Below are 18,347 nucleotides of genomic sequence, written 5' to 3' on the forward strand. Positions count from 1 at the left end.
TAAGGCATTTGAGGGGCGCCTGCGTGGCTCAGTCAGTTGAGGGTCCGACTTCGGCTCAGGTCATGATCTCGCGGTCCATGGGTTCAAGCCCCACGTCGGGCTCTGTGCTGACAGCTCAGAGCCTGGAGCCTGCTTCTGATCCTGGGTCTCTCTCCCCCACTCTCACTTTGTCTCACTCTGTCTCTCAAAAAAAAAAATAAATGTAAAAAAAAATTTTTTTTTAAAAAGATAAGGCATTTGAATAATAAACAGTTTTGAAGGAAATCCTTGTCTTTAATCCAGAAAGGGAAGAATGTTAATGGGCTTCAGACCAGTTCTTACAATAATAGTAGGATTTTGTTGTGTGGCAAAGATGAGTCACTTCTTATCTGTCTGCCCTCAAAAGGAGTCACAGAGATCCCTTACACCCAGACATCATGAAGAGTGAGTGTGCGGAGGAGGACAACTCACTTTCTTAGCGGCATATGTGCTTCCTCAAGCGGTCTTGTCTTCCTGCAGTAGCTGAAGAATGAGAAGTTAAGGTGAAGGCTTAAGCTCTATCTGTAGATTGAAGTGAAGCTACTGAAAGGGACTATGCAAATGTGGACAGTATTTCCAAACTGCTTTATTATTATACCAGTGATCAGGAAGACAGTTTCCACTTGAACACAGATTTTTCTTTCCTTGCTCAATGAGTGTGTCCTATTGGATTATGTGGTACCACCACAGACACATCTGACAGCGAATTTTGTGCCCATTGACAAGTTGCCACTACCTTTTTTCACCTGGGCTGTTTTCAGTAACCTAATTAAACATTCTGTTTCTCCTCTTGCTTCTATTTTCCGCATAATAGTTAACATGATCTTTAATGCATAAAGTGGTGTGTGTTACTTCTCTACCTAATCCTCTTCAGTAGCTTTTTACTGCACTTAAGATAAAACATTTGAATATACTTGTGAGGCCCTCATAATGTACCCTGTCTCCCCTCTCTCATCATGTAACCTCTCTCTCCTTTGGGCAATTAAGTCAGTTGTAATGGCCTTCCTACCATTACAATTTCCTACCATGAAATTTCTACCTTTTTTTTCTTAATTAAAAAAAATTTTTTTTAATGCTTTTATTTATTTTTGAGAGAGAGAGAGAGAGAGAGAGACTGAGTGCAAGCAGGGGGAGGAGCAGAGAGAGAGACACACAGAATCTGAAGCAGGCTCCAGGCTCAGAGCTGTCAGCACAGAGCCGGACGTGGGGCTTGAACTCATGAACCACAAGATCATGACCTAAGCCGAAGTCGGACGTTCAACCGACTGAGCCACCCAGGCACCCCTTTAAATTTTTTTAATGTTTACTTTTGAGAGAGAAAGAGAGAGAGACATACACACACAGAGAAACAGAGCATGAGTGGGGGAAGTACAGAGAACGAGGAAGACACAGAATCTGAAGCAGTCTCCAGGCTCTGAGCTGTCAGCATAGAGCGTGATGTAGGGCTCGAATTCACGAACAATGAGATCCTGACCTAAGCCGAAGTTGGAGGCTTAACTGACTGAGCACCCAGGCCCCCTGAAATTTCTACCTTTTTAAATCCCAGGAACTGCACACATGCCATGACTTCATTCTGGAATGTTCTTCCCACTTTTTACTAGACTATTCATCCTTTGATTCTCAGATTACAATTTACTTTTTCAGAAAGGCCTTTCTTGACCTTCATATTTAAAGATGCACCCCCCCTTTATTTCTCTTCATACATTTACATTGTATAAGTGTATGTTTTTATTTGTTTAGTGTCTGTCTGTCCTACCCAACTATAAGCTCTTTGAGGTGATGGATCAAATCTATTAGTTTCATCATTGCATACCCACCTTCTAGAACAGTGCCTGGAAATTCATAGGCAGTGTTGAGTAAATGACTGATACTTGGAGTTTAGGGTATTAGTCTGGCTTATCATTTCCTTGTAGTTAAAAATCTTTCTACAATTTTTAAAAAAAAATTTTTTTTTCAATGTTTATTTATTTTTGGGACAGAGAGAGACAGAGCATGAATGGGGGAGGGGCAGAGAGAGAGGGAGACACAGAATCGGAAACAGGCTCCAGGCTCTGAGCCATCAGCCCAGAGCCTGACGTGGGGCTCAAACTCATGGACCGCGAGATCGTGACCTGGCTGAAGTCGGACGCTTAACTGACTGCGCCACCCAGGCGCCCCTCTACAATTTTTTATTTAATAAAACTTTATTTTTACTGGTATTACAACAGTGTCCTGAATTAATTGAATTGACAATTTTAAGTAGCTTCTAGAATTACTCATATTTTTAAATTGGAACTAAGACCTAATTTGATACATATATCTTTCTTTATGCCATCTAAATTAAATTCTGTTCTTTGACAAGTGAGAAGTTTTTTAAATCTTTTTTTTTTTAATTTTTTTTTTTTTAACATTTATTTATTTCTGAGACAGAGAGAGAGAGAGCATGAACAGGGGAGGGGCAGAGAGAGAGGGAGACACAGAATCCGAAGCAGGCTCCAGGCTCTGAGCTGTCAGCACAGAGCCCGACGTGGGGCTCGAACCCACGGACCGCGAGATCATGACCTGAGCCGAAGTCGGACGCTTAACCGACTGAGCCACCCAGGCGCCTCTTAAATATCTTTTTAATTATAAAAGTAATATGCTTTATACAGAAAGTACCAATAACACAAAAATATAGATCTTCCTGGAGCACCTGGGTGGCTCAGTGGGTTACATGTCCGACTCTTGGTTTCAGCTCGGGTCATGATCTCATCATTCTGAGAGTTCGAGCCTCAGGCTCGGTGCTGACAGTGCAGAGCCTGCTTGGGATTCTTTGTCTCCCCATCTCTATGCTCCTCCTCCATTCACACTGTCTCCGTCTCTCTTAAAATAAATAAATAAATAAACTTAAAATATATATAGATAGATAGATCTTCCTTCACCATTTCCCTAATCTCATTCCCCAAAGATAACTACTCTTATCAATTTGATATAAAATGTATCAAATACTTTTCAAGGCATATACAGACTATTTTAAAATAAAAAGTTGGAAGATGTTGATAGATATGTAGATTACTGACATGGAATAGTGCTATACTTACATTCCTCTGCTTAGATTTTCTCATTTTGTTTTCTGTAAATAGTTCCCTAAAATATAATTGCTCAATTGAAGAGGGACATATTTTGAAGTTTGATAGATATTTCCAAATTGTCTTCCCTAAGGGTTCCAGAAAAATAATTTTTAAGTAACCTATTTGTTGATTTTATGATTAGAAAAATAATGTTTATCATAGACAATTTGACAAATACAGAAAAGCACACCAAAAAAAAAAATCACTTTTTCCATCACCTGGTGGTATTCTAGTTTTTCTTTCTGTGTACTTAGAAAAAATTATTTTTCCAAGATTGGAATCATACTATACAGATTGGTTTGCAATTTGCTCTTTTCAAAAAATGTTATATTATTTTCTCATGTCCATATATATATATATATATATATTTTTTTTTTTTTTTTTTTTTTTTTTAAAGATCTTATTTTTAAGTAATCTCTACACCCAACATAGGGCTCAAACTCACAACCCCAAGATCAAGAATCACATGCTTCACTAACTGAGCCATCCAGGCACCCCTTCCATGTCATTTTAAAATTCATTTATATTTCTTCGCTATCTAGTTATAATGTATTTAACTAATTTATGTTACTAGACATTTAGATTGTTTTCTAATTTGCTTTTATAAATAGGACTGGTGTGCATATCTGTGTGTGTATATATATTTATACCTCTCCACGCTTTTTCAACATACATATGTATTTAGAAGTGGAACTTCTGGAACAGTCTTTTTTTTTTTTAATTTTTTTTTTTCAACGTTTATTTATTCTTTGGGACAGAGAGAGACAGAGCATGAACAGGGGAGGGGCAGAGAGAGAGGGAGACACAGAATCAGAAACAGGCTCCAGGCTCCAGGCTCCGAGCCATCAGCCCAGAGCCCGACGCGGGGCTCGAACTCACGGACCGCGAGATCGTGACCTGGCTGAAGTCGGACGCTTAACCGACTGCGCCACCCAGGCGCCCCTGGAACAGAGTCTTAAAATTTAAGGCTTTTCATTCATGCCAGATTGCTCTCCAGGAAAATTCCAAGTTATATCTTACTAGCAATCTCAGAGTACTCATTTTTCTGCACCCTGTTAGGTCTAAAAAAATAAATACATAAATAAACAAATTAAGTTTTAGAAGTGATGAAATAAGAAATGAGAGATACAGCTATGGCGTGGAATAGACCATGAATGTTAAGACATCGTGCACTGCATACGTTGTATTCTTACTACCTACATTATCCAGTTAATAAATGTCCTTTATTCTCTTTGTGATTTAGTTTTGATTCTTTTTTGTGTATGTCACTATTCTTTGGTTGGCTGCCATTTTATTTTTTTTAATCTATACCTTTTCACCTAGAGACCAAATGAGAGGATTGACACTGTGTCAGAAAAACCAAGAGACGATCCAGTACTAAAAGAGGAACCCCCGGTGAGTTGTTATATTGAATACTGTCTAATCAAGTATGGTGTGAGAAGGTGAAAGCAGGGTGATTAAAATATAACACATGTTTACACATATTATTATAGTTCCATACTTCTGGATTTCCAAAATTATACTGAAATAAATCTTGGAGCTGGTTTAAGAGGTAGATACTTTCAGTGAATTATTCTCCTTTTCAAAACTATGACCACTTTTTCTTATCAAAGTATAATCAACATGTAGCATTGTATTAGTTTCAGGTGTACAACATATTGATTTGATATGTGTATACATTGCAAAATTATCACCTCAATATGTGTAATTACCATCTGTCACCATACAAAGTTACAAAAATATTTTTATGACACCTTTTTAATGGATTATGTGAATTCTCAAGGTCTCTTATCGATAAGACATCAAGAATATCAGTCCTATTTTCAATATTTGGAGTGAAGCTTATTGTTTTTCTTCTTTTCCTTTTTGCTAGTTATGGATAGGTATCAGGGAAAATATAATTGAAGATAAATTTTACTAGGTTAACATGTTTAATGTACTTGTACATAATGTCTTTTTTTAACTTTGTCTGCTAATGAAGTTTTATGACCTTTTCCTGTAGGTTCAGCCAATATTATCTTCTGTTCCAACAACAGAAGTGTCAGCCGGTGTTAAGTTCCAGGTTGGCGATCTTGTTTGGTCTAAGGTGGGAACCTATCCTTGGTGGCCTTGCATGGTTTCAAGTGATCCCCAGCTCGAGGTTCATACCAAAATTAACACAAGAGGTAACTAAAGGCATAAATAGATATTAAATAAAAGGTGGGGGGGGGATTGAATCTTAAATATTGTATATAAGAGTGTGCACATAATATACCATCTGACACCAAAATATCAGGGCTTTTTTATGTTTATTTTTGAGAGAGAGAGACAGAGACAGAGACAGAGCACAAGTGGGGAAGAAGAGAGTGAGGGAGACACAGAATCTGAAGCAGGCTCCAGGCCCGAGCTATCAGCACAGAGCCCCACACAGGGCTTGAACTCACCGACTGTGAGATCATGACCTGAGCTGAAATCGAATGCTTAACCAACTGAGCCACCCAGGTGCCCCCAAAATATCAGTTTTTAATTACTAGTGATGGAATTCTGGTCATCTTAATGGGCAGAAAGCCTCTACACCTGAGACAGTCCTTGTTTTCCCTTTTACCACTCTGCATTTTATAATTTCTTCGTGCTGCTTCTTTAAAAAACCTTTATCTGACTGACCTCTCATATGAATTCCAAAAGAAAGCAGATGGGTAAGTAATAAGATGTCTTACATGAGCTTAGTGGGCATTTGGGCCATGCTTTCTCGCTGTACGTTTTATTTCATCATTGACTACTATGGATAGTAATTTTTTACCCACACAGTGTTTTCAATCCTGATGAAATTTTCACAATGCTTTTTTTGCCTCCTTCAATCCATTTTTTAATCTGTAAATTTACTGAGACATCCTTATAAATTCAATACAACATAGATGTACAGCTTGAATCTAGCTATTTAGCATAGAATCCTACCTTAGGAATATTAATGTTAAGAAAAAGATGTTTTCTAACTTTTCTCCATTTCTTTTCATGGGTTTGACCAAAACATGTTGACTAGATTATTGGGATTCTAGAATTTGGAATGGACTTGCTTAGTTAGCCAGAGAAAGGTTTGAGCTTGGAATTTATTTCTGGATATTTGTTTTGTGAACTCACTCTTGTTACATGTTGAGTTCCTTATTGTTTGTGACAACTCTGCACCTATTTTTCTCTTTAAAATTTCTTTCTTGCTTCCTGTTCATTGTTATGAAAAGAAAAAATGTCTACATAAGTCTTGCAAGTCAGATTTGTGACAAGATCAGCCATATCTATAACTTTTGTGCTACATAGCCAGTAATCTGCCCTGGTACAGGAGGCAATTATCTGTCATTATAACCTGCTAATTAAAGGTTGGGTAACTGGAAGCATCAATGGAGCAGACGTAAAAAAACAAAAACAAAAAAAACCAGCATTGTGGAATGTCTACTTTTGTGGAGGGCACTATGTTAAGCATTTCTCTTATGTATTTTATGCAGTCCACATAGCAGCAACACTATGAAGTAGGTACTATTATTATCCTTATGTTTTGAATAAGTAAATAGAGTTTCAGAGAGACATATCCAGAACCTCCACTCTTAAACATACTGTGTATTGAAAGGAAAGTTAATTGAATTCACCTAGTCATAATTTACTAAGGTTGGAGGAAGGCAGTCAGTCCTAGTTCTTTCATTTATTACTTATTACTCAGAGTGTTGGACTAGTAATCTCTGAAATACCTTGAAGGTTTAATAATCTATGATTTTATGAATGGGAGAAGAAAGGGACAAGGATTTCCCAAAAGGAGCAAGCTGCCTTCTTTTCTTAAAAGTTTTATTTTAGTTCCAGTTAACATACAGTGTTATATTAGTTTCAGGTGTACAATATAGTAATTCAGCATTTCCATACATCACCCAAAGCTCATCACAAGTGCACTCCTCAATCTCCATCACCTATTTAACCCATCCGCCCCCCACCTCCCCTCTGATAACAAATGAGTTTGTTCTCTATAATTAAGAGTCTGTTTCTTGATTTGTCTCTCTCTTATTTTTTTCTCTTTGCTTGTTTTGTTTCTTAAATTCCATGTATGAGTGAAATCACATGGTATTTGTCTTTCTCTAACTGACTTATTTTGCTTAGCATATTACCCTCTAGCTCCATCCATGTCATTGCAAATGGCAAGGTTTCATTCTTTTTGATGGCTGAGTATTATTCCATTGTATATATATACCGCTTCTTCTTTATCCATTCATCAATTGATGGATACTTGGGCTGCTTCCATATCTTAGCTATTGTAAATAATGCTACTATAAACATAAGGGTGCATGGATCCCTTTGAATTAGTATTTTTGTATTCTTTGGGTAAATACCCAGTAGTGCAATTGCTGGATCATAAGGTAGTTCTGTTTTTAAGGAATCTCCATGTTTTTGAGGAATCTCCATATTTTTTTCCAGAGTGGCTGCACCAGTTTGCAATCCCACCAACAGTGTAAGAGGGTTCCCCTTTCTCCGCATCCTTGCCAGCACCTGTTGTTTCTTGTGTTGTTAATTTTAGCCATTCTGACAGGTGTAAGATGATAGTTCATTGTAGTTTTTGATTTGCCTTTCCTTGATGATAAATGACGATGAGCATCTTTTCTTGTGTCTTTTAGGGCCGAACCTTTTTAAATAACATAATCCATGTACCTATCTGGGCTTCTAGAGCTGAGATATTATTATCATGTGATAATTATCAAGCTCTTTAATTCTCTCCCGTTAGAGCATGCTTCTGAGATTATATAGTTTCACCTGTAGTTACTTTATGAAAACCTGCTAATTTCAGCTTTTTTATGCGATATAAGTGAAAGCACAATTTATGCTGCATCTGTGTTTCAAAGGAAGTGTTTCAGTTTAGTTTTATGAATTAATCTAATTTGGTATCCCCTAGACAATCTTCTACTTTACTGCTGGAAGAACTGATTTTGTTTGCATTATTGAGAAAACTGGAATTCTGAGAACTTAGAAATTTTTAAAAATTTAAATTAATTAAAAGTGTATTCTGATATTTTTAATGCTCTTTTTCTGCAGTAGTTTTTAAAATAACCGCTTTTTGATATATGCATTACATGCCAATTCCGTGCAATTCAGTGATTTTTTAGTACATTTACAGAGTTGTGCAGCCAGCATTACATCTAATTTTATTTATTTATTTTTTATAAAGTATTTTTTTAATGTTTATTTATTTATTTTGAGAGAGAGAGAGTGTGTGCATGTACTTAGAGAGAGAGGGAGAGAATCCACGCTGACAACATGGAGCCCAATGCAGGACTGGAACTAACCAACCATGAGATCATGACCTGAGTTGAAATCAGGAGTCAGACACTTACCAACTGAGCCATCCAGGCACCCCTCTACATCTAATTTTAGAACATTTTCAGGGTGCCTGGGTGGCTCGTCGATTGAGTGTCTGAATCTTGATTTCCACTTAGGTCATGATCCCAGGGTGGTAGAATTGAGCCCCATGCTGTACTCCAGGCTGAGCACGGAAACTGCTTAAGATTCTCTCTCTCTCTCTCTCTCTCTCTCCCTCCCTCCCTCCCTCCCTCCCTCCCTCTCCCTCACCCTCCCCCACCCCCGCCTTCTCTCCCTCTTCCTGTCCCCCTCTTCCCCGCTTTCACATGCGTGCTCTCTCTCTCTCTCTAAAATAATAATAATCTATTATATGTTATCATTATGTTTTTATGAAAAATAACTATTTTCTCAAAAATATTAATGAGGAAGAAGAGTATCATTTTACATTGTTACAAATCTCTTTAATGTCTGACTTAAGTGAAGATACTAGATACTCATATCTGCCTATACATTCAGTCTGTTACGATTTGTTGTTTTGGTTGAAATATATGAAGATGATCTGGCCTCAGGTGTGTAGTCAGAAAGGGATAGTGTATTTTAATAGCCTTTTTAGATAATTGTGGATATATTTCTCTGATATTATACCCATACTCAACAAGTGGTGGGTAAGTTGGAATAGAGAGCCTAAAATCGTATCAATAAACTTTTTGCACTTACATTAGAATCCGTTGGTTCTGTCTTGCACTTTGAATGAATCTTTTACTTTACATGATTTTGTAATATCATATATTGGCCACTTAAAAAATATTGGTTTTACCAAGTGAGACATATCTTCCAAATGTTGACACATTCCTCTATAGATGTATTTTTAAATCATATTAGTTTACATGACCAGTTATTTCATCAGAAAATTCTTTGATTATTGGGAATTTGGAAGACTCACAGGGATAAATACTGGTTTTGCAAAATTCTAATTTTTGCTTGAAAGATCAAATTTTATTATTGGCACAAGTAGTGTCAGTTGATTTCCTTGAAAGAGCAAACTTGCTTTTGAGGAAATATCTGCCAGATGCTCAATTTCAAATAATCATAGGTTTTCTGCCAGTCATTCTTTGACATATGGTGTTTTGTGAAAAAGTGGCCAGTGACCTTGCAATTCAAACAACAGCACAGGTTCTTTTCCTCAAGATAACTGTCACACTTCAGTATGTACTTTATGCATTCTTCCCCTTTTATCACACAGAATATTAAAGACATGTATCCAAGGGTTGAGATTTAGTAAAATTAATCATTTTTACTGCATCATGAAGGACATTAAATAAAACTGGCTTTTTTTTTTTTTTTTTTTTTAACTGCCAGTATGTGGTTGTGAAGAATGTGATACTAGTATAGTTTGGTGTCACTCTCTGGTTTTATTTTTGCTAACATGCCAGCAGTCCTATCTGCAATTGTTCCTGTAGTATTAAGTGCAAATGTCAACAAAGTGAAACAATAATAACATCTTGGTATTATTATAAAGATAGTTTTGACCTTACAGGATTCGTGAGTCTGTGGCCTCTTCCCCTCCCCTGTTTGTATAGCGCACTTTTATATGTCCAGAAAAGCAATTTGACCAGCATTCATTCATTCATTTTTGAGAGACAGAGAGAGAGAATGGGAGAGGGGCAGAGAGAGAATCCCAAAAAGGCTCTGTGTTCTCTGCATTGAGCCAGATGCAGGGCTCAAACTCACCAACCGTGAGATCATAACCTGAGCCGAAATCAAGAGTCAGACGTTTAACCAACTGCCACCCAGGCGCCCCTGACAGGCACTTTTAAAGTCCAAGAAAATATGTTATACATTTTTGGAAGGAAGAAAATATTTATTTAGACACAGATTTGTTTGTAAAAAGGTTTAAGACAAGGAAAAGTAAGTTGTGTAACCAAGATAAAAAATCTGATAATTAGCAGAATTTCTGATTTCCTTTCTCTTAAAACTTGCTGTACTAATTTTAATCATTTGGGAGTGATTTTTTACAGTAACTATTAGTTGTGTAATTGGCTGGTGTTGGATTATATCCTTGGACAATGCAAAGTGTACAAGTTTTAATAGGAGTAATGCTAGGGAACCTGGCTTAGGTTCACATTTTTGGCAGAGTATATGTGGATGCTTATGGTCTCAAATGCTTAGTAAGAATTTTTTCTTACAGGTGCCCGGGAATATCACGTCCAATTTTTTAGCAACCAGCCAGAGAGGGCCTGGGTTCATGAAAAGCGAGTACGAGAGTATAAGGGTCATAAACAGTATGAAGAATTGTTGGCTGAAGCAACCAAACAAGCCAGCAATCACTCTGAGAAACAAAAGGTAACTGACAACGTATTAACATTACCAATCAAATATAGTTGTTAGGGAACTTAATAATTTAGTAGAATTTTTCATACTTAAATTCAGACAGTTAGAATGATTTGTTATTTTAACCTAAGTTCAGTTTTAATAACTTATTTTTATGTTGGTAAGTTTTATATTTCATATAAACAACATTAGAGTACTATTAAGAACTTGAACTCTGCTTAATACATTGTTGGATTCTATTTTGAATTGAATTACTGTACATAAGACTAGAAGATGCTAGTGAAATGTTGATTTTGCCAGGGAATTTTATTCTTTTTCCTATTTCAACATCTTTCCATAATTCTCTTTAGTCTTATTTAGTAAATTGTTTTGTGAAAGTAAAGCTTCTGAAATATTTAGTGAGCACCTACTGTGAGACAGGCACTATTTTAAGCATTTTATGTATATTAATTCACTTACTCTTCATAACAACCTAAGTGAGGTAAATACTATTATTCCTATTTCTACAAATGAAGAAATTGAGACATAGAAAACTTAAACAATGGATTCAGCCAAGATCACACTTGATGGAACCAAGAAATATGTTTGTGGTGGTGGATGTTTTAGAATTAGGACATCAACTCTTGATAATCTATCTGGTTGACATTTTTAAACTCAACTAATTTTAGGATGGGTCTCTTGTGATTCCAAAATTGTTCATATTTTTATACTTTAAAAGCTAAGTTTTATCACAGAGGATTTTAGTATTTTCAGACTTAACATTTTACAGATTTATACATCAGTGTTCCACATATACCATCCCCTCTCATAGTTTCCTTAGCTAATTTTGGACTCCCTCCAGTCTAACCCCCTGGAGAATTCATAGTTGCTTTGGTCATCTCACATACTTTTATTCAAAGTTTTCTTATGTGTTTTGCCACCTCAAAGTCTTCTGATCAACAATGATAGAGACCTATGGAAACCGATTCAGGGTTATTTTTTCTCTCATGCATTGCTTCTTTCCTATGTCATGTCAACCCTCATTTGTTTCTCCAGGTTCTGTCTTTTTCTTCATTCTGCTCCTGTTTGCATTATGGTACAAACTGCCAGCCCAGCATCAAATGCTGACTCTGCCATTTAGCTTTGTGGTGATCTCTGTAGCACCCCTGAGCTTTAGGGTGTCGTTTTTTTTTTTTTTTTTAATATTTATTCATTTTTGAGAGAGAGAGAGCATGAGCAGGGGAGGGGCAGAGAGAGGCGGGATCCCAGCTGACAGCAGTGAACCTGATGTGGGGCCCAAACTCACAAACCGTGAGATCACAACTTGAGGCGAAGTCAGACGCTCAACCAACTGAGCAACCCCGGTGCCCCTAGGGTGTCTTTTTTTTTTTGGATTGAGAGAGGGTGGAAGTAAGTTAGGGGCAGAGAGAAAAAGAGGGAGAGACAGAGAAAAGCAGGGCTCACCTGAAGCGGGACTCTGGTTCACCCAAAGCAGGACTCGAACTCACAAACTGTGAGATCATGACCTGAGCTGAAGTCGGACGCTCAACCGACTGAGCCACCCCAGTACCCCTAGGGTGTCTTTTTTTTTTTTTTTTTTTTTTTTGAGAGAGAGAGGGTGGAAGTAAGTTAGGGGCAGAGAAAAAGATGGAGAGAGAAAGAAAAACAGGGCTCACCTGAAGCGGGACTGTTTTTCACCCAAACCAGGACTTGAACTTACAAACTGTGAGATCATGACCTGAACTGAAGTCAGATGCTTAACGACTGAGCTACCCAGGCACCCTAGGGTGTCATTTTTAATGTTAGTGCTTTATTGGCCTCTGAAAGTAATCATTCTGTAATCTTTCTTCCCTTTGCTCTCTTTATTACTAGCTTTTTATGAACATAATGTGAGGAGGATGGCTCCCTCTTTGAGGGACTTATCCAGCAGAGTGGTCAACAAAAAATACATAAAAGAGAGTAGACCTGCATATCATCTGATGCTGATACTGACTTACCAAAGTTAAGGAGTTAGAACATTTCATTTGTTTTACCGAAGAACCTGAAGATATTTACATTACCTGGAGAGATGACAGAATCACATGGGAAATATATATTGGTTTAAATGTACCCATTAGATTAAAGCGTATCCGATAATGCCTGTGTCTTTTTTTAAAGATTCGGAAACCCCGACCTCAGAGAGAACGTGCTCAGTGGGATATTGGCATTGCCCATGCAGAGAAAGCATTGAAAATGACCCGAGAGGAAAGAATAGAACAGTATACTTTTATCTATATTGATAAACAGCCCGAGGAGGCTTTATCCCAAGCAAAAAAGAATGTTGCCTCCAAAGCCGAAGTTAAGAAAACACGAAGACCAAGGTCAGTGCTGAATACTCAGCCAGAACAGACCGATGCAGGTGAGGTGGCCTCCTCACCATCAAGTACTGAAATTCGGAGACAGAGCCAGAGGCGGCACACAAGTGTGGAAGAGGAAGAACCACCTCCTGTTAAAATAGCCTGGAAAACGGCTGCAGCGAGGAAATCTTTACCAGCTTCCATTACAATGCACAAAGGGAGCCTGGATTTGCAGAAGTGTAACATGTCTCCAGTTGTGAAAATTGAACAAGTGTTTGCTCTTCAGAATGCTGCAGGAGATGGGAAATTTATCGATCAATTTGTTTATTCAACGAAGGTACCTCCTTTGTTTTGTGGGTATTTGGGGGGAACAGTAATTAATAAGTAATCAGCTTTGGCATTAAAAAAAAACCCACAAACAACATGAGGTCATACTTTAAATACCCTTTTGTCTGCTGAATTTGAAATGTATAATCAGTTCACTGTGTTTAAGAGGGGGCAAAAAAGGCAAAAAGGCTATGTTTTCCTTCTTTTTTTCCCTCTTTTGTATATGCCCATCTGTACTAGATTAATCTTGGGCTGTTCAGCCAAAATTGAGCTTAGCTCCCTAAAGTTGTGGGAAATAACTGGGCACTTTGCCTGTTTCTGCATGTATAGTTAATTTTTCTTAGCCTCAAATTGTGCTTCTTATTAAATTATTTTTGTCAGTTGTCTGAAGTAACCATTGTAATAATGTATCTTGCTGATCTCTTTGGTTGCACCAGCAATTTTGTTAGGTTCATGTTGGCTTGGGATAGCTAGTACATTTTAGAGAAATTCCAGAACTGTGTTTGTTCTATAACAATTAACTGTGATGATAGCTTGGGTAAAGGGGTGAAAATACCTCTTCAAACTGAATACCTTCATCAGCCAGCCCTGAGCTTCCATTTAGGGCACTTATATTTTAGCTTTTAATGTTTATTTATTTTTGACAGAGAGAGAGACAGAGACAGAGCATGAGTGGGGGAGGGGCAGACACACACACACACACACACACACACACACACACACACACACACACACAATCCAAAGCAGGCTCCTGGCTCCGAGCTGTCACCACAGAGCCCTACGCGGGGCTTGAACTCACAGACTGCGAGATCATGACCTGAGCCGAAGTCAGACCCTCAGCCAACTGTGCCACCCAGGCACCCCCATTTTGCCTTTTAGACTTTAAAACTGTCTCCTGACATTTGTTACGTTTACTGCGTATTGCTCTTCACTGTCCTCCCAACCCTTCCCACAATTGTGGACTTGTGAATTTGAGTTCGTGTCACTTCATGGGTGTGTGCTTTTAAGAGCTTTGTGCTTATTTCCTAACGTTGTCATATGCACACTAAAGTAAATATAGGTATGTTTCATCGGTGATATTTTTTCTTTTTTTTTCTTTCAAGTTTTTATTTAAATTACAGATAGTTAACATACAGCGTAATATTATAGTATTTCAGGTGTAGAATTCAGTGATTCATCACTTACACACCTGGTGCTCAAGTGATATATTTTTCTAGAGTGAAGCATAAGGGTTCTCTATTAACTTGTTTCTGACTAGAGGTTCAACTGATTTCGGTAAGACTAAACTACTTGGAAAAACTTAAGTTGGTCTCCACTTGATTCTGCTGGTAGCTTTGAGTGGCAAATGAATACTTTGCATCTTTTTTTTAATGTAAATTGGCTTCATTCTTGGAGCTAGTTTTGATCTGCTTTTGGTACAAAAATCAAACTTTGTCACACGCCCCCCTCCCCCCCCCCAAGGAGTGCTATTTAAATGAAATTTGAGATAAAACTAATCTTTTAAAAATGAAGATCTTAAAAGTATATATATTTACAAATCACTCCTTTATTCCATTATGTTAAAAATACCTAAAATTGTACCTGCCTCTCTCTGCTCCAAATTGCTTATTGGGTACACATTGTGGTCACCGTAAATGTCAGATTTCTGTGCCTAAGGACATTCCTGTCTTTCAAGATGTGTTGATATTTTTATCTGTATATTAGGGTACTGTACCAAATGAAAATGACTTGAGTTCTTTTCCTATGATAGGGATAAATGGAGAGGCTATTCAGACCAGAAAACATTTTGTTTTTGATAGAAAATTGATACAGATTCTTTTTCTTTTTTTAATTTTTTTTTAACGTTTATTTATTATTGAGAGACGGAGCATGAGCATGGGAGGGGCAGAGAGAGGGAGAGACACAGAATCCGAAGCAAGCTCCAGGCTCTGAGCTGTCAGCACAGATCCCAACGCGGGGCTCAAACTCAGAAACCATGAGATCATGACCTGAGCCAAAGTCAGACGCTCAACCCACTGAGCCACCCAGGAGCCCCCAGGTTCATTTTTTAGTGATACGCATGATATGGAGTTAGACAAATAGTTGTTTTTTATTTTTTACGTAATCTCATTCTACATTTTAGAAGACATCCTGATGACTTCATAAAATTGCTCTGATAATGGCTAAGATGATAAATTAACTCAAAGACCAAGTAAAATTCAAGCAAATTATGAACATCTTAAGCTGTCTTTATAAGTCAGTGATGCCATTTGCTAGTAATCAACTATTTTTTTTATTTTTCCTTATTTTGAAGGGAATTGGTAACAAAACGGAAATAAGTGTCAGGGGACAAGACAGACTTATCATTTCCACACCAAACCAGAGAAGTGAAAAGGCAACTCAGAATGTATCATCTCCTGAAGCAACATCTGGTCCTACAGGTGAGTAATGAATGAAAAATATGTGGACGCATTTTGAGGTGTCATAATTTTGTTTTGGTATAAAATGGTAGCTGTGTTCCTAAGAAACTTTTAGTTACCAAATCAAATTGTATTTAAAAAATTAAATTATAAAAGCAATTACTTCAGTAGGAAAGAATGGTTTAGGAGCTGGGGAGCTTTATTCATAGTAGGATATTTTTCCTACAGGAATTTAAGTAATAGGAGGGCTCTGTACTTAAAAGAACATAGTTATGAAATCTGTACACATTTCAGTAAACGCACCATTTGATTATTTCTCTTTGCATGAGAGTTAACAGCTTTACTTTTCTAGCACTATTACACATCCTTAGACCATTTCCTCCATCTCTTATTAGAAACTAATTAACAGATGCCTGTGCTTTTTTTTATTATTCTTAAGTATGCTTAGATGTTTGGAACTAGGGGACTAGGGCCTAACTCTCCTATTTTAATCTGTTCTCTGATTAACAGATCCCATTAATTGAGAACCAAGCTATATTATTCTTGCTTAAGGGAGAAATGCCTAGGGGCACCTGGGTGGCTCAGTTGATTGACTGTCTGACTGCAGCTCAGGTCACGATCTCACAGTTCTGGGTTCAAGCCGCACATCCAACTTCGTGCTGACAGCACTGAGCCTGGTTCGGTTTCTCTGCCTCCCTCTCTCTCTGCCCCTCCCCTTCTTGTGCTCTTGCTCTCTCTGTCAAAAATAAACAAACATTAAAAAAATTTTTTTAGGGGCGCCTGGGTGGCTCAGTCAGTTAAGAGGCCGACTTCAGCTCAGGTCATGATTTCGCGGTCCGTGAGTTCGAGCCCCGCGTCGGGCTCTGTGCTGACAGCTCAGAGCCTGGAGCCGGTTTCAGATTCTGTGTCTCCCTCTCTCTGACCCTCCCTCGTTCATGCTCTGTCTCTCTCTGTTTCAAAAATAAATAAACGTTAAAAAAAAAAAAAAAACTTTAAAAAAAAAATTTTTTTTACAACATAAAAGAGAAATACCTATATTTAGTAAGATTGTGCCTTTTGAATGGTCAAAGTAATTTTTATTAAGGGACTGACTTAACTAAGATCATATAGTTTAACTGAGTATCTGGTGGGTTTGGTTTCTATAACAGTATTGCTGATTCATATGGTCATCAAGAAAAGAGTTAGATTGTCAACTGGTTTGGTCATTTGGAATCTTAGTTTAGGAGAAAGAAGTTTGTTTCATCTTGTTCTTTTAAATGGTTTTTGGAATGAAATCAAAGAATGAACCAAGTAATTTTATAGAAAAGGATTAAAGTCTTGAGAACTAAGGTAGTAGCCTTCAATCAGTAGTAACTCAGGCAGAATTGAGATGGAGTGGCACTAAAGAGCCAATATTTTTTGTAAGGGAAACTTTGAGTAAGATTCTTACTATTATAAGAGCTAAATAAAAGTCATTGTTTGAGAAAGAAGTTAGGGTAGCTCTCTTAAAATAAATGAGGGGGGGGCGCCTGGGTGGCTCAGTCGGTTAAGCGTCCGACTTCGGCTCAGGTCACGATCTCACGGTCCGTGAGTTCGAGCCCCACGTCGGGCTCTGGGCTGATGGCTCAGAGCCTGGAGCCTGCTTCCGATTCTGTGTCTCCCTCTCTCTCTGCCCCTCCCCCGTTCATGCTCTGTCTCTCTCTGTCTCAAAAATAAATAAAAACGTTAAAAAAATAAATTAAAATAAATGAGGGGGGCTATAAGACACGGTGAGGTGGTGGCAGGGAGATGGGACAAATATTGGATGGAGCATACTAAACAATATACCTTTATCCAAAATTGAGTTGGGAAGAGAAGTTGGAGTAAGGAGAGTGAAGTCCAGAACTTGTATCATTTCAAAATACTATATAAAAAATGAAATTATGATTCTAAAGAAATGAATAAATGGACTTAAAAGATTTTGCATTAATTAGCCATAATTGAAAACATTTGTTCCCTTCTTTGAAGATTAAAAAAAGTCTTTGGTGGGAGGTACCTGTGTGGCTTAGTTGAGCATCTGACTTCGGCTCAGGTCATGTGCTCATGATTCACGAGTTCAAGCCTCATATCAGGCTCACTGCTGTCAGCCTGTCAGAGTAAAGCCTGCTTTGGATCCTCTGTCTCCCTCTCTCTGCACCTCTCTCACTTGCACTCTGCCAAAAATAAATTGAAAAAAAAAAAAAAATCTTTTGGCCTCGGCTTCCCATAGTTAGGTATATCAGTTTTCTTATTTTTTTTTCCAGTTTTGTTATCTTTTAAACTGTTGGTAATTTGTCTGAATTTAAGTGTGATACTTAGCTAGGGGGATCTTTATTTAAATATCTATATTCTAATTAGGGAGAAAGTAATCTTCATATTAGACTGATCTTAAATATTATACTTTTTTTAATGTTTATTTATTTACTTTGAGAGAGAGAGAGAACATGAGCAGGGGATGGGCAGAGAGAGAGAGGGAGAGAGAGAATCCCAAGCAAGCTCTGTGCTGTCAGTGCACAGCCCAACTTGGGGCTTGGTCCCATGAACCATGAGATCATGAGCTGAAC

General features: G+C 37.7%; 1 protein-coding gene across 8 annotated transcripts in view; it reads left to right on the plus strand.

Moving 5' to 3' along the window:
• Nucleotides 1–18,347, plus strand: part of NSD3 (nuclear receptor binding SET domain protein 3) — a 118,675-nt gene that overhangs the window by 50,571 nt on the left and 49,757 nt on the right. For all 8 annotated transcript variants that reach the window (XM_086703689.1, XM_086703690.1, XM_025922414.2 and 5 more), the window contains exons 3-7: nt 4,431–4,502; nt 5,110–5,272; nt 10,603–10,757; nt 12,882–13,397; nt 15,681–15,807. In XM_086703689.1, coding sequence (XP_086559815.1) covers nt 4,431–4,502; nt 5,110–5,272; nt 10,603–10,757; nt 12,882–13,397; nt 15,681–15,807 — 1,033 coding nt within the window. The remainder of the gene's footprint in view (nt 1–4,430; nt 4,503–5,109; nt 5,273–10,602; nt 10,758–12,881; nt 13,398–15,680; nt 15,808–18,347) is intronic.

This window comes from Puma concolor, chromosome B1 (genome assembly GCF_028749965.1).
Source record: "Puma concolor isolate L17-30 chromosome B1, mPumCon1.1.hap2, whole genome shotgun sequence".
NCBI classification, from domain to species: domain Eukaryota; kingdom Metazoa; phylum Chordata; class Mammalia; order Carnivora; family Felidae; genus Puma; species Puma concolor.